General features: G+C 44.6%; 1 protein-coding gene across 6 annotated transcripts in view; it reads left to right on the forward strand.

Annotated features, from left to right (window-relative positions):
• LOC145344150 (fatty acyl-CoA reductase 1-like) overlaps nt 1-17,520 on the forward strand; it is a 198,398-nt gene that overhangs the window by 144,182 nt on the left and 36,696 nt on the right. For 5 of the 6 annotated variants that reach the window (XM_080191034.1, XM_080191035.1, XM_080191036.1 and 2 more), the window contains 2 exons: nt 5,532-5,709; nt 15,697-15,741. In XM_080191034.1, the coding sequence (XP_080047160.1) occupies nt 5,532-5,709; nt 15,697-15,741 (223 nt within the window). The remainder of the gene's footprint in view (nt 1-5,531; nt 5,710-15,696; nt 15,742-17,520) is intronic. The other variant, XM_080191039.1, reaches the window with a different exon arrangement.

Genomic DNA, 17,520 nt, shown 5'->3' on the forward strand with positions numbered 1-17,520 from the left:
GTTTGGATCAGTGCATGGCTCTTTGTAGCTTTACCCCAGTGTACTGCTGCTGCCAATGGTCTTATATGCCACAAGTCTTGCAAAATCTATAGAGAGCTCAGCAGTTTCTTGAGGTGGGATTTTCCAGCCCTTCTCGCCAGCAGGATCTGTGACCAGCTTCAGTGGCATGCTCCCTGACAGCAAGGCCAGCAAGCAACGCAAATGGCCATTGACACACCGTGTAGCGGCTGGAACGTAATTTCTGCTGCATCTCTTAGAGTTGGTGGAAGTGCTGGGTATTTGGAGGAGTTGGTTACAGTTGTTGAAGTGCGCAGGGAGTGGTGCTGCATGCAAAGAAGGCTTTGAGCGCCAGGGTTTTGGGCACACCACTTGCTTCTATAGTGGGGGCTATAATAGCGGATATTAATAGCAGCAAATGCGAAGACAAGGTGCTCGCTTGGGAGGGACAGAAGGGCTCTCAACAAGAAGCCTTATTTTCGTCACAACAAAGTTAATTTAAAAGGACCCCTTCCCTCTAGGATCCCATCTCCCTGTCCAAGGGACTGATTTTACCATTTTCATTCTAAGTGCTGAATCTGAGCACAATTCAGATCCAGTTTGGAAAACTGCTCTCAGCTGCCCCCATACGCACTCAGCCTGGGGAAAAAAAATCCCAAGTCTGAATTGTGTTGTGGGCTGGGCTTATCATACCCGAAACGCTGCAGTTCTGATCGGAGCCTTCAACTGCACATGCGCGGTGGAAAGAAAATGTGACAAACGCGCCGCTGTCACATCACTCCCAGCTCGCAAAAAGCGGATAAAGCGGCCTGGGAACGAAAAGCAGGAGCAATGACCCCAACAGACATCAACCCAATCCCCTACAACATAACCGTTCCCCCTTATCCACCCACCCGCCTGCTACCCAGACCGATTGCTACCAAATGCACGCCACCGCCCCCACCCCCCCCACCCCCCACTGATTGGCCACAACGTGGCAGCGGTTCCCCCCCCACACCCCACACACCAGAAATCCATCTGGCCTCCCTCTCACACCCCTTCTCTCCCACCAGAGAGCGATCTGGCCTACCCCCTGCACAGCACCAGAGAACGATCTGGCCCCTCCCTCCTCCCCCCACCAGAAAACCATCTGGCCACCCCCCAACTAGACAGCGATCAGGCCTCCCTTACCCCAACCCCATCAGAGAATGATTTGGCCTCCCTCCTCCCCCCACCGGTGAATGATTGGGCCTCCCCCCAATCCAAAAATGATCTGGCCTCCCTCCTGCCCTCAGCAGAGAATGATCTGGCCCACCTCCCTTCCCCGATCTCCCACAACCGATCTGAGCCAGAGAACCATTGGAAGCTCTGAACTTACCTCATCAGAAGCTGGCGCACCCGAAACAGACCTTTGCCGAGTGTGTCTGTTTCATGCCGAATATGGCCATGTGAACACGATGGTAAAGGGGGAAATGCTGGTAAAGTTGGCTGGACAGTTCATTAATTCAATTTAAATGCATGCAAATGGATTTGCACGCATTTGGGTGCAGTTCACATCACAGCCATTTTCCAGCCTTGGTAAAGTGGGCATCTGTGCAGACGCGGGCACGGATCAAGCTAATCGCCTCACGCCCGACTTTACCCAAGTTTTTGTGCCTGTTTTTGGGCGCGTTGCAATGGTAAAATCGGGCCCTAAATATATTTATGTTAAAAGGACGCAGTTTAACCAGACTTTCTTGAGTTAAAGGAGTGAGTTTACTAATGACTAAAACATGAGAAGAAAATGATAAAAATGCTACATACATGCACACAGATTAGAAATGAGAAGTGAATCCAATATAAAAGTGAAAAAGATATATATAGATGGTCCATGAGGAGTAGATGGTGAGACATTGTGGCTGTTAGGTTGGGCCATTCCAATCGAGCTAACTTCGACAGTTGGGGTTTGGAGATTCCAGGTTCTGCAGGTTAGCTGAGAGGAGTTGTCCTGTTCCTTCTCTACTGTGGCTTTGCTGACTCGAGTTGCTTCCAGCAATCAGAAAGGGAGCAACTTTTCTTCTTGTAAGCACGGGAATGTCTAGAGAATGTTCTTCAGCTGTGACCTTCACAGTGCACACGAACAGAGTAGAACTGGAACACCAGACTAGCACACAGACATTAGTTTTTAACCCCTTTATCTTGTGTATTCCTGAAAGGGCAAAATCTCAAACATGCCTTTTGCCCAGAATATTTTATTTCAACTCACATCATGTCCATAGTCTAGGATGTAACTCGGGATTACAGTTCAGTTTTTCCCTTGCATTACTTCCTTTTTAAGTGTCTCTATCTGAAAGAAGGTGCAACCTTCTCTTCTCTCTTGACTAGTTGGTCAAGCTACGTAGAAACTCTAGCAAGGGGTTATTTTACAATTTCAGCCAGTTTTTGCTTGCTTCCTTGTAAAAAAAACAACTTAAAAGCTCAACATGCCTGTAAGTAATTTGGGGCTGAAATCTATTGTCGTAGCCGCTGTCACATGGTGCAGGATGTCATTAACTGGATACACGTGACTTTGTGGTCGCCATTTCTCATTGCTGATGAGGTGCATTGCAACCACAAAAGTGACCACATGGGCAGTGATCAGGTGGAGTGCACCCACAGGTAGCACATCATGCCAACGAATGCCCACTATCCTGGCAGCAGTCTTGATACATTCATCTTCTGCCATTTCAACAATCTTTTAGCCATCATGTCAAACCAGAGGATGGTTGCAGGGTGACTAGGGTTGGCTGATGATGACTTATCTCTATAATCCACATGACCAGCACATGTATAATGAAATTTATGCTACTGTGAGAAGCAATGGTTCCTGTTAGGGGTTGTTACGATGGTTTTCTTGTATTTAAAATTATCATTCCTTTCAAGTAGCCAGGTAAAGTAATAGAATGGTTTCAAGATGAACTTCACTATGGTTATAGGACCCTGAATGACCATTCAGAGTGAAAGTTTTAGAAAAACATAGGCAATTAAAGTCTCAGCTTCAATTACAAGTAATTAGCATATATCAATAGACATATAGGAATTATCTCTATCGAATCGTAGTTAAGGTTACATCATGCATACATAAGGGTATAATATCCAATTAAAACTTGTGCCTGTTATATCATCAAGAAATGAAAGCTATGTCTCTGACCAATGGCATCTCAATCTCTCTTTCTAATGTTCCTTGTTCTAATGGGCAGACATGAACTGCAGCTGCACATCATTCAGTTAGATGGTCCTTGACTTTTATCTAGGCTTACTTTAATAAAAACCTGTCATCTGTACATAGATTTCCTTGTGTGACTGAGGTTCAGATTGCAGCTCATGTAATTTTTAACCATGTGTGATTATTAACCCTTTCAGTTCCATAACCTTGGCCACTGTCGGGAATCCTCCAGGATTTGTCAGAGTAGGTGTCCCAATTCATGGTGATCTGCTGCAATTCTCCCCAGCCTGTCCAATGTGAAATTGCACCCCTTAAACCCCAGAGACCCCAAGGGCAGGTAGCAGAGTACGTGGGGGAGGAAGAAGGAGGGAGGAGAAAGTCAGCATGGATATATTCCAGGTGGGCTATCCATGAATGCCTAATTTGACTCCAGTTCCTGCGGATGTAACTCCAGATCTGTATTGCCCAACATCCCACACTTTTATCAGCCCTTCATTATGAACCATCACAATGAATTCTTGGCTGCATTTCTGAAGTAAATGCCACCGAGAAACAACCAGTTGCTAACCAACTGGCAAAATATCCAGTAATCTATTGAAAACTCAGAGGGCCCAAACCAGGCAGGGGGTGTGGGGACTGGATGAGGGGCATTGTAGTTCTCCAGATTGGACGGGAAAGTGCAGAGGGGAGATCCCATCACTTTCCTGCCTCTTTTCAATTAAATGCACAGAGAAAAGGCTCGAGATGGCCCTCTTGCCTGGAGGCCAATTGATGCTTGCTAAGTGGGGCCAGCGTTGATAATTTATCAGTGGTTGGTGGGGACCGCACCCTGCGGACCTACTGCTAGTAAAGTTCTGACGGAAATGCTTGTGGTTGATGGAATGGGGGTGGGTCCTTTTTTGTCTAGCTCATCATGACTGATGGATGTACCCACTGATGGAGTGGGGCCCAAAGCAAGACACCCCCTCCCCACACTTAAAACAATCCCTGCTTTCTGGGGCCTCCCTGTCAGGATCTGGTGAACCCACTCACATTTTCCTCACAATAATCACTGTTGTGGGCTACATTACTGTACCTCTCTGGCCAGCAGCTCTCTGAAGTGAGATGTCAACACCACACCAGGATGTTCCATGTTAGGATGATTTCCCTCACATGAGCCAGGAAGTCTGATGGCAAGTAGATTGGTGCCCAGCTAGGACTTAATCCATTAGATCTCCCAAAAATGGCCATGTTAAATTTTGCCCACAGCTCTGCACATTCCTTGATGGCTGTCCTACGGTGCCTTTGCCTGGTCCAGTGCTAACTCTGGCTGTGGCATGGCTGCTGGAAGGCTGGTGACTTGCACTGGGTGAGTCTGCAGGTGGCTTTTAGGATGCCCTTTAGCAGCTCTGATCTTAGAATGGTCAGGATGGGCTGGCAGGCTAGCAGGAAACAGCAAAGGCACACGTGGTGAAGCAGTGGTGGGAGGGTGTGTGCTGTTATCCTAAGAGAGGACAGTAGATTGACAGTCCACTTGCAGAGTTCTGTTGGAGACCAGATTGCTGGATGCCATTTTGAGCCATGACAACAACAAGCAGACATTGGTCTGAACTTGCACTGTGGCACTAAAAGGTTGGGTGGCTGCCGCTTATGCTGCATTGGAAACTTTAAACTTCCATAGAATCTACAGAGCCAAAGGAGGCTATTTGGCCCATTGAGCCTGCATCGACAACAATCCCACTCCAGTTCAATCCCTGTAACCCTGCATATTTACCCCCCCAGTCTCCTTGACACTAAGGGGCAATTTATCATGGCCAATCAATCTAACCTGCACATCTTTGGAGTGTGGGAGGAAACCGGAGCACCCTGAGGAAACCCGTGCAGACACGGGGAAAATGTGCAGACTCCACATAGACAGTGACCCGAGGCTGGAATCGAACCTTGGTCCCTGGCACTGAGAGACAGCAGTGCTAACCACTGTGTCACCATGCCACTTTGCTATAATCACAACAGTTTTTTTTTGTCTGAAATCCATCAAATGATGTTCTGTACATTTCCAACTGCAGAGAAAGAAGAACTGGTAGCATGCTCCTTACTGAAGATCATTGTTTTACTCACTGTTTTAGACCTTATCCCAGAGATCACCTGCCTTTAAGTCACCTCTCCCACGTCTCCACTAATGTTTATTTTTTGGTTGTATCGGTGCATGTGCTGTCACTATCACTAAGAGGGTGAAAAAATTCAGGACATACCTTGTTCAATCCTCTACATTACTTTCTTTATTTAATTAGCCCATGTTGCCTAACCATTTCCAGGAATCCTGTTATCTTACATAATTTACCTTTCCATAGCAATCACTCATCTGTTTAATGAGTCTGTTGCTTTTTCCCAGGTGGATGGATGAAAGTATGATCCAAGATATCACCCCCAAATTGATAGGAGACCGGCCAAACACATACACCTACACAAAGGCACTTGCAGAGTATGTGGTCCAACAGGAGAGTGGGGATTTGAATATTGCTATTATCAGGCCTTCAATTGTTGGAGCAAGTTGGCAGGAGCCATTTCCAGTAAGTAATTTTACTTTAATGCAGTGTATTTTATTGTCCTGTTGCTGCTTTATTTGAGCACAATGTAGCTCTGTGCACATGTTATTGAAGTCTTGATTGTAATTTCACTGGACGTACATCGAAAAGGGAGACCACTTAGTTGGGCAGAAGTAAGAGGAGAACTACGTTAAAATGAGAAATGCTTTTATTATTTTTTAGTAGGTCACAAGTAGGCTTAAATTAACACTGCCATGAAGTTATTGTGAAAATCCCCTCGTTGACACACTCCAGCGCCTGTTTGGGTACACCGAGGGAGAATTTAACATGGTCAATGCACCTAACCAGCATGTTTTTCGGACTGTGGGAGGAAACTGAAGGAAACCCATGCAGGCGCAGGGGAAACATGCAGACTCCACACAGGCAGTGACCCATGCCAGGAATTAAGCCTAGGCCCCTGGCTCTGTGAGGCAGCAGTGCTAACCACTGTGTCACCATGCCACTCCGCGGCACTCGAGTTAATCCATAACCAGTCTCTGCTATCGTACCTACAGAAGCAGACATATTGATATTGAATCTATTTTGTTATTACAGGGGAGACAGTGATTGTCCATTGAATCAAAGCTGTTTATTTAGGCAGGGTTTGAGGTAAATGGTATATTTGCACTTTATTGAGAGCTAAGAATTGTTGAGAGAAAACATTTGGTATGAAAGATGAAAGCAGGCGTTTTGCAGGTGTTTTTCTTAATGAAGGCAATGTGGGAATTAACTATCTCAAATCTAATGATCCTCTTCAAGGTGATGCCTTGAAAAGATCTTTCAGACAGTTGCTTGGCTGTGATCAAATTGTGGGCTGTATGGCAATCAAACAGTAACATACCTGGTCTGTTAATGTACGTTACGGCAAAAAAGATAGAATAATAGAAACTTACAACAAGGAAGGGGGCCATTCAGCCCATCATTTCCATGCCAGCCATCAAACAACCATCCAGCCTAATCCCACTTTCCAGCTCATGATCTATAGCCTTGAAGGACACAACACTTCATGTGCATATCCAAGTACTTTTAAATGTTATGTGGGTTTCTGACTCTATCAGCCTTTCAGTCAGTGAGTCCCAGATTCCCACCACACTCCAGCTGACAATGTTTCCCATTGAATCCTCTCTCAACCTCCTACCTGTTGTCCAGGATCTATGCCCCCTGTTTATGGATCCCTCAACCAAATGGAATGGGGCCTGACTATCCATTCTACCCTGATCCCTCATAATTTTATACGCTTCAGTTAGCTTTTCCCTCAGCTTCCCTTGTTCCAACCTAAACCTACCCAATCTCCCAATAACTAACCTTTTTAATTTCCGTCAACAACCTCATAAATCTCCTCTGCGCCATCTTTAGAGCAGTCACATCTTTCCTATGATGCAATAACTTAGGCTGAACTTAATGCAGTCCTCCAACTGTGGATAAAACTGTGTTTTATACAACAATACCTTCCAGCTGTTGTATTCTATGCCTCAACAATAAAAACAAATATCCTACATGCCATCCTGACCGCTTCCCTACTTGCCTACTTGTCCTGCCACCTTTCTGGATCTGGGGCACGCACAAAAGTCCCTTTGTTCCTCTACACAACTCAATAACCTATCATCTACTATCAACTCCCTTGCCTTGAGAGTTTTCCCTGATTCAATATTTTATATTCCTCTGATTGAATTCCATTTGCCTCTGTTCCCTTTATCTGACTAGTTTACTGGTACCTTCCTGCAGTCTATAGCTCTCTTCCTCACAATCATCTGCAGAATTCTTAACCATACCCCTTACATTCAAGTCCAAGCAAGAAATTTAGTACTGATCCCCACTGGAACCAGCCTTCCAGTTACAAAAACACCAATCGACCATTACCCTTTGCTTTCTGTGAGTTGTGAATCCAATTTGCCATTTTGCTTGGGATGGGGACTCAAACCAGGAGAATTCATCTTCTGTACCTCTGGCAGCTGAGTTACTGGCCTCTCTATTCCTTAGGTTTCACTTATAATATCACAGTATGGAAATTAACCCTCTAGTTTTTGGTTTAACATTGTGAAGCAAAGTAATGGTAATTTTCATAGTTGTTAGAGCATAGCTGATGACACGTGGACACTATTTCACTTCTGAATTTTTCCTTCTGCATGAAGTATTTAACATGGTTGGACTGGTGGCTCATGCTGTCTTCTTAGCTGTGGTCTCACCCCCTGCTTTGTATTGTGAACTGTGCTCAATCCTTTCTAACTGCGATAGAGGAATGACCGATCAACATTTTGTGTACTTGCCATATAGCTCTTTAAAATCATGGACACACATTAATTAGCCATCGTAAACGTGCAGAGAGGCAAACCAGAAACAACAAGGCTATTATTGAGACAGGGATATATTCTTGAGTGCACCATCAGATGATGACGCAGAAGTCATGCCAAACGGATCAGATTTTCCATTGCTGATTTATTGTATGATCCACATGATTATTAGGGTTTGACTCATGGCATCACCCAGTTCCTAGTTTTTCAATGCAGCAGCTGAGTGACATGAAGCTATCAGATCCTCATGATTGCACGTGTGTGCTACAGTGCAGATAAACTGATTGAGCACAAGTAATGGAACCTAGGAGGAGCAGAAGATGTGAAGTTTCCCCTAAACAAAGGGGGGTGGAAACGCTCGCCAATGGAAACTCCTGTTTTCCTGCATCGAAGGCATGTTCTTATTCCAGATAATGAATTAGCCACGTATTCACAAGATCAGAATCTGAGATGCAGGGAATGAAGGGGAAATAAGAGAAGGAAACAAGGACAAAGGGAGGGGACAAAAGAATGTGGAGGCAAGGGTATGGAATATAAGGAATTGGAAAGAGACAAAAGAAGGCAAGATTCAGAGATTATGAGACAAAGGCAAAAAGAATGGATGACAGGGAGATTTGGAGAGAATGAGAATGGAAGAGGGAAATGAGAGGCAGATGGGCACAAGGCAGACATAATCCAGATTTCAAGGAAACGATCGGAATAAGACATGTCAAAAGACCCACTATGATGGGCTTCTGAATCACTTGCAGCGAATACTTGTGATTACACTGAGAGCTTAGTGACAATGTAGCTTATCAGAATGTGTGCCTGTAATTTCCCAGTATGCATTACTGTTAGACGGGGTTCTCCAATGAGGTGCAATTTCATACAATCAGCCCTTACATTTAAAACATTTGTCTGCACTTCCTTTTTCTAGCACTCAATCTTCCCGAGGTTTAGTGTATCCCCAAAGGAACGCTACACCCATGCAGACATTTTGTTATCTCTTAGTCTGCTGCACAAAGGAATCTCACCCTCATTTACGAGTTTGATTCCATATATGATCCTATTTCTGATTTTCTTTATTCATTCACAGGATGTGGGCATCACTGGTAAGGCCCGCATTTATTGCCCACCCTAATTGCCCTTGAGAAGGTGGTGGTGAGCCGCCTTCTTGAATTCAACTGAATGGCTTGCATTGCTGAGCAAGGTAACTGCATTATCTTGGCTGGACTGTGTTCTCTGGGTGTCCAATAAACTGCTTGGTGCCATACAACTCTGTCTGCCCTGAGTATTAATTAAGACACAAAAGCATTTTGACTTTTACTTTTGCATTTCTGTCAGACATTGTGGGTTGATTTAGCAAAGAAAATGTAGTTTCTCGTTTCAATGCTTCCAGACCTGACTTAAGCACTTTGCATAATTTCAAACTTCTATTAGCATTATCTACTCCAGGATTTGGACAGCAAATCTCAACTAATCAAGTTTATCGCAAAACTGATGGCTTTTAGGCAGAATTAAAACCCTGGCAAGGTCATAAACAAGTTTCAGAATGCTGTCTTCAAATGAGAAGCAACAGAAGTTAGTTTTCAAACGTTCAATTTATTCATGTTGTTAAACTAAGCCTCAGTATCTTGAACATTTTCCTCTTCCTGTCTTTTTGTTGCCTTTTCTGACCTTTTGTTCTCTTTCTGGCCACAGAGGGCTCCACATTATGTCAATGAGAAAGGGAAGGGCTGAGTTTTTAACATCTGCTCCAGGCAAAGGGAATAGGGTCACAGCCAGCATTCCCTCTAAACTGTGTGAGTGTGTGATCGTCCAGCAATCAAGAATGTGCTGCTTAGGGAGCGAGTAGGCCGCACACAGGCAATGCTCCCTTGAAGGTACAATCTTAAAGGGTTCATGCAGTGCAAACCAATGAGAGAGAGGGCATTGGTTACAGTGTTGATCCTGGAGGACATTATTAAGCAACTTCAGCCGGCAGATTGAATTCAGGTTGAGGTACACATACTCCAGAGTGCAGCTGTGGTTTCAGTGTGAGGAGAAGACAAAGGGGTTATTAGTGAGCCTGAAAATTATTGAAAGGTCTCGAGCCTCAAAAAGGCAGGGATTTTCCAGCCTCCTCGTGGTGGGACGAAAGGGACACGGTTGGCCAACCAAAAGTCCATTGACTTTTGCCAGGACCGGGCAGTCCTGGCAGTGAGTGGGGATGGAAAATTCTAGCTGTAAGATAACTGTGTCCACAGGCCTCCATCTATTCAATATCTTCACTCAGACATCCTGGATACCAAATCAGGCATGTCTTCAGTAATCCAGACAATTCTGGAAGATTTATGGTGCCTCTATTTATATTGTATTATAACATTGTGCCACAGGAAGGCTTTGATGGAGATTCCGTGTGCTTTATTCATCATCCTAAATAGTAGGTTAACCAGTGAGACATGGGGCGGGATTTTACAGCTTCGCTCGCTTGAGACCGGAAATTCCTACCCGAGATTAATGGAGATTTCCATTGTCAGACCCTCACCTGCGCCAATTCTGTGGCAGGCAACGTGGTAGAGCTCTGGCCATGGTGATGTATGCTCTTAATTGTGGTATTATAACTTTGCTCAAGAGAGTTGGCTGGAAGATGCAAGAGACCTGGATTGCGTTGGAACCTAATAGATACCAGCTTCAGCATAGACCTTGAAAAGCATGCTGAGAGAACATGCAGAACATTTTGATCTCTCTCCTCTTTCCAATTACAGCATAGTTTGAGCGTGGTGTACAAAGCATGTGTCCAAAACAGTTTATTTCATGATTCAAAATGAGTATGCACAGAATGAAAAACTCATGCGTGGGATCCAGAGACAAGTGATGAGGAACATTTGTTTGAAAAGGGGTTAAATGTTCAAATCTGGGAACCAAAATCAAAATATTTCCCTCAACCAGGTGGTTATAATGAACAGGAAAAACAGTCCTTTTGATTCCTTCTTTCAATAAAGGAGCTGGAAAAATATCCAGGGGCCTTTGAGGGAATTTTTGTCTATGGTGTGCCTTTCCTGATGACAGAACCAAAATGTGCACCACATTCACTTTCCTGCTTTTTCCACTTCCCACTTGATTACAGTTCAGACGTAAAGTGTGGGCAGCACGCATGGGAAACCTGTGATGTTTGCGGCAAGGATGCTTTTCAGTGTTAAAACTATTTTAAATTCATTCATGGGATGTCGGTGTCATTTGTTAGGCTGGCATTTATTGCCCATCCGTAATTGCCCTTCAGAAGGTTGTATGTGGTTTAGGGACACTCACAGTGCTGTTAGGAAGGGAATTCCCAGGATTTTAATCCAGTGACTGAAGAAATGGCAGTATAGTTTCAACCCAGGATGGTAAAATCAATGCTGCAGCTTCAGGCGGGCTATAAAAGAGTCTTCAGGACAAAGGGGGCTCAAGGCCATAACTTCATTGCCATTAGTATAAGACTTATTGAGAGCACAAATGAGGCACAAATGTATTTTCAAATTGAAGTTTCACTTGTAAATAATTCACGTTACATGGGTTTCATTTTATTCAAGTGTGCTTCATGATTATTTGTTGAGAGTAGCTTAGTTAGAGAGCTAAGTGTACTGGCACACACACACCTAACGGTTTGCACACATTAATAGCTACAGGGGAGATAGGGACATTTCCTTTATCACAGTAGTTTTTTGCTCACTCTTTAATGAACGTTCATGTTCGTGTTTAGTGTTGTACTCACCAATCTGAGAGATATGATTAGACTTGCAAACTTAGCTGATCTTGCCTTCTGTGCATTGTAAAGCGCATTGTCTTAGAGTGAATACCTTCCCTGCTTCAGTTAAGGCCCTTGAAGCCACCATAAGGCTTTTTCCTGCCCAGCCTCAATTTTTAGGCAGGCAGGCAGGCAGATGATAAATTGGGGGGGAAATCCTGGAATTGAAGTTCGACCTCAGGTGGGAAGTTTGAGAAGTTGCGCATCCATAAGCAGTCCCTTTCTGACTGGGGGCACTGTCCAGTGACCTTCAGACATCCCTCCCTCTGCAGGTTTTCCCTCAAGATCAGAATATCCTCCCTCAGGACTTCCCAAGCGTTCCCATAGAATCCATTCAGGACAGAAGGTGGCCATTTGGCCCATCGAGTCTGCACTTACCCAGGCTCACCCCACTCCGCCCTATCCCCCTAACTCCATGAATTTACCATGGTTAATCCACCTAATCTACACATATCAAGACATTAGGGGATATTTTAACATGACCAATTCACCTCATCTGCACGTCGTTTGGACTGTGGGAGGAAACAGGAACATCCGGGGAGAATGTGCGGATCCTGCATCGACAGAATTGGATCTGGGTCCCTGGCGCTTTGCGACAGCAGTTCTAACCATTGTGCCACCATGTCGCCCACCTCTGTGCCATGGGTGGGAATGCCTCCAACTGACTGAGCCCCTGAAAATTCTGGTCATTTTGTGTGTATGTGCATAAACAGTACAAACAAAAAAACCTAAAGAACTTGCATATGATTCACCCAAATTGGAACTAAGTGCCCACCCCAGTGGGAAAACTGGAGTTAGCTGAAAACCTTGGAAGTGCCAATGGTGAACTGCACTGGCAATGGCACCCTGGCCTCATGTCTTTCCCTGAGCAGGCTGGGGAGGCTGGAGAGAGAGACCCAGTGCCCTTGCACTCTCTGCCACTGCTGGCCTGCAAAGGAAGGGTCCCCAAGGGTCCTGGGGGATGGGATCGAGCTGGGGGTAAGAGGATGACCTCGTCACCCCCAACCCCCCCGAGATAGGGTGTCTCGGGGATGGGGGCTGTGAGGGAGGTCGTCTCAGGGAGATGGGGGCTGCTGAGTGGGATCTCAGGGAATGGAGGCTGAGGGGTTGTTGAATCATGTCTGTGTGGTGGGGCCAGCGGGGTGGATCAGGTGGATCCTGAGAGCCCTCATGCCTGGCGGGAATCTTGATTTTTGGCCAATGCCCCATTCAGTGGAGGATGGAGAACTCCACTCTGTATCTTTAGTACTTTATTTTTAAAAAGTTACAAAATTATGAAAGAAAGAAAGAATATTAACAGGGATAATTAACAAGTTGTGCTATTAAATATGTTAATTTGACATGAAATCAAAAAAAAAGAAACTAGCACTGTGGGTTTTTCACTAATCTTTTAGACTCTTACACACATCTATTCCTTTGTGGCAAAAACCAAACTGATCTATTTTCTTAACATAGGAAACATAATATTTTATCATTAGTATTAATGCATGGCAAGTCTGGAGGGGAGCAGTGAGGCGGGAGGGAAACAGTGAGGCGGGAGGAGAGCAGTGAGGCGGGAGGGAAACAGTGAGGCGGGAGGGAAACAGTGAGGCGGGAGGGAAACAGTGAGGCGGGAGGGAAACGGTGAGGCGGGAGGAGAGCAGTGAGGCGGGAGGGAAACAGTGAGGCAGGAGGGAAGGAACAAAGTTGGGGGCAAGCAGTGAAGGGGGAGGGACCCAGCAAGCGGATGAGGTGGTGAACAGGAAGTTTGGCAAGTCAGAAGAGTTCCAACTTGCCACTTCCCTCCCAAGACCTTCATAGAACCCTACAGTGCAGAAAGAGGCCCTTCGACCCATCCAGTCTGCACTGAACACAATCCCACCCAGGCCCTACCCCCATATCCCTACATATTATACCCACTAATCCCTCTAACCTACGCATCCCTGGACACTAAGGGGCAATTTCTTAGCATGGCCAATCAACCTAACCTGCACTGCTTTGGACTGTGGGAGGAAACCGGAGTACCCGGAGGAAACCCATGCAGACACGAAGAGAATGTGCAAACTTCACACAGACAGTGACCCGCGCCGGGAATCGAACCCAGGACCCTGGAGCTGTAAAGCAGCAGTGCTAACCACTGTGCTACCGTGCCGCCCCTAAGACCTTCCACTTGCCATTTTTCCCGAACATAGCTGATTCTGTTAAGTCTTGTGATTCGGATCCACACTTGATCCTTACCAGCCAATATGAGCTGCCACATCCTGGTGGGAAAATGTCAAGCCCAAAATTGTACATCAAAAACAAATATTTGCAAACACACAAGTCAGGGTCCTCGGAAACTACTTACTGGTTCACAGTGGGTTAGACAAACTCCTTAACTCTTCAGGTGACAGCTCCTTTTCATCACCAGCTCTCAATCCAGAACACCCTCTCTGTCTGTTCTGATGCTCTTAATGGGTGAACTGCAAGCCAATCAGTTGTTGCCATGTGGCCTGGATACTGGCTGCCAATATCGAGTGGGATCCGGCACTGGTGAAATTCCAGCCATGTGTGATGACACAGCTTCATGGAGCGTTGATTGGTGGAGTGGCAGAAAGGCTCCACATGTCATGAGTGGTATTCACAATCAAACACACAACATTGGATATACTGGTGCATGGCTTTTTTTTATTCATTTGTGGGACATGGACGTACATGGACGTTGCTGGCTGGCCAGCATTTATTGCCGATCCCTAATTGTTCTTGAAACTGAGTGGCTTTTAAGCTATTCCAGAGGGCAGTTGAGGGTCAACCCCATTGCTGTAGATCTGGACTCACACATAGGCCAGACCGGGTAAGGACATTAGTGAAGCAGATTGGTTTTTTTTGACAATCCACAATGGTTTCATGGTCATCGGTAGCTCCTTAATTCCAGATTTTTTTATATTGAATTCAAATTTCACCATCTCCTGTGGTGGGATTGGAACCTGGCTGCCTAGAACATTAGCTGAGTTTCTGGATTAATTGTCTAGTGGTAATACCACAAGGCCATCGTCTCCACAAGGTGCACAGGATAGAGAGAACTTATGTTGAAGTGTGGGAATGGATGAGTATTCTGAAGAACAGCTTTTTTTATCTTTGGCCTTTTGTCATTTCATGGTTTCTGTACCCTCTGCCACACAATATCATTGTCTAAAATGATTTAAGATAGTAGGCTTGTTCTAGATATGTTTTTGATCCTCCCTGATGACAATTTCTAATACTGTAACTCAGGATGTCATGTACAAGTGAAACACACACAACTGCATTTCTCCAAGCAACATTATTTGACTTTTGCAACATTAACAAAGGAGATGTATTAAAACAACTAGGAAAGAGTAGGCTAATTGAAGTTTGGAGTTAAAACTGGTATAATCTAGGTAAGCTCCTGTGTTAACTGAGTGTATATATTGCGATACACTCTGTTTTCTAATTGGTGAGATTGTTTGAGATTTTTGAAAGCCCACCCAATATATTCTGTGAGATGGAATAAGATACACCTTCTTTGAAAGAGACCTCAAAGTATCTTTACTTCGTTTGCCTGGCTATATGACCAGATGGATGTAATGTAATCTTTAATGTCATGCAATTTTTAAAAGTTTTTATCTAAAAATATTTTTGCTTGTAAGCACTAAGCAGTCCAAACCTAGATCATGTTTCTTTCAATCTAATTGATGGAATTGCCATTGAGGTCACCCCACACTGGCGTGAAACCCATGTGTGGAGGTGCACTGCCAGTGGGACCGGAGAATCCCGCCAGCTTGAATGGCCAGAAAATTCCAGCCCATTTTTTTTGAAGGCATATAGTCTATTGATGTAATAAGGTGTGAAAATCTTCCTGTAATGAGCTGTTTACTGGCCACTGTAAAATCAACTGCAGTGTCTAAAGTCCTGCATTCAAAAAAAACTAACTGTGACTTTTTTTTAATTAAATAGGGTTGGATCGACAATTTCAATGGACCAAGTGGGCTTTTCATTGCTGTATGTAACATATCTTTTTATTGTCATTTTTTTTGAGTAAATAAATCTTTCTTGAAACATAGTGAATTGACAGTTAAACATATAAAGTAGGGCTAATTTCCTGCCCATCCCCAGCCCTTGTGCCAAAATGCTAAACAAGGGCACTGCTCCCAACATGCACTTCACCTGTCCAACCCTCTGTCATTTGCCTCTGTCATGCTATGTCCTGGGAAAACCCAGCACAGACCTGCCCGCCTTCCCTCCCCGTAAGGGCTGGTACTAGTACTGTCAGCTCTGTGGTGGCGTTGTCAACCTGGCCTGGAACACGCACGTACCCTCCATCAGACTGAGGTCAAATTACTGCCAGTTTCTTCTAGCCACCCCGTACATGAGTGCCTAGCAAATTTAGCATCCAGAAAAAGAAGTGAGAGGTTGGAAATGCTCCATCCCACTTTATTAACATTCTCCGCCTTCTCTATATGCTTCCAGCCTCATCCCACTTTCCAAGACTTGGTCCATTTCAAGTGCACATCTGAGTATACTTTACATGCAGTGTGGGTTTCTGCCTCTATCGTCCTTTCAGGCAGTGAATTCTGGACCACTACCATCCTCTGAAGGTACCCCTTCAGTAATTCTACCAATTACCTTAAGTCTGGTCCCTGATTATTGACCTTTCTAAAAATGGAAATAACTTCTTCCAAACTACATTCTTTAAGCTATTCAAATTTCTATGCATCTCGATGACATTTCTACTCAGCTTTCTTGGCTCCAATCTTTCCCTCATTTGTAAAATCACCAGCCCTGGCAACATCTTCCTAGTTCTCTTCTGCACCCTCTCTAGTTTGATCATGTTCTTGTTATAATGTGACCACTAGAACAATATGCCATACTCAAACTGTGGACTCACTAGTGTTTTGTTCAGTTCTAAAACAAACCTCCCAGCTATTGTATTCTATGCTTCAGCTAATAAAGGCAACTATCTTGTATGCCTTCTTAACCACCTTATTTACCAATCCTGCTACTTTCATGAATCTGAGGATGCACACTCAAGGTCGTTGTTTTGCTCTACACCTCTCAGTATTCTAACATTTCCAGTTTCCTCCCATTGTGCAAAAGATGTGCTGGTTAGATGCACTGACCATGCTAAATTCTCCCTCAGTGTACCCAAACAGTGCCAGAGTATGGCAGTTAGGATATTTTCACAGTAACTTCATTGTAGTGGTAATGTAAGCCTACTTGTGGCACTAATAAATACATAAAATTTCTGATGCATTCTCTTCTTTCTTTGCTGTTCCCAAATGCATTATCTTATATTTCTTTGGATTGTTATTTGATTTGCCATTTTTCTGCACACCTGACCAGTCCAATCATACCTACCTGTGATCTCCAGCTTCTACTTCACTATCAATGACATGGCCAATTTTTGTACCATTTGCTAACTTCTGAATCATTTTCCCTCCAGCTGAGTCTAAATAATTGATACAAGCCATGAAAAGCAAGTATGGAACCCTGTGGAACTCCACTGGAGGCAACCTTCCAATGCCCTTTCACCATTACTATTTGCTTCCTGCCACTGAACCAATTTTGGATCAAACATGCCACTCTTTGAATCCTGTTGGTTTTTGACCTGTCTGTTGCGGAGGGCCTTGTCAAAACCTTTTTTTAACCATCCGTGTTGACTACCTGAAGTGTGCTACCATCAATCTTAGAATCATGGAATCCCGCAGTACAGAAGGAGACCATTCAGTCCAATGAGTCTGCACTGACCACAATCCCACACAGACCCTATCCCCATGCATT

The sequence above is a fragment of the Carcharhinus amblyrhynchos genome, chromosome 6 (assembly GCF_965287045.1).
Source record: "Carcharhinus amblyrhynchos chromosome 6, sCarAmb.v2.hapA, whole genome shotgun sequence".
In the NCBI taxonomy this organism is placed as follows: Eukaryota; Metazoa; Chordata; class Chondrichthyes; order Carcharhiniformes; family Carcharhinidae; genus Carcharhinus; species Carcharhinus amblyrhynchos.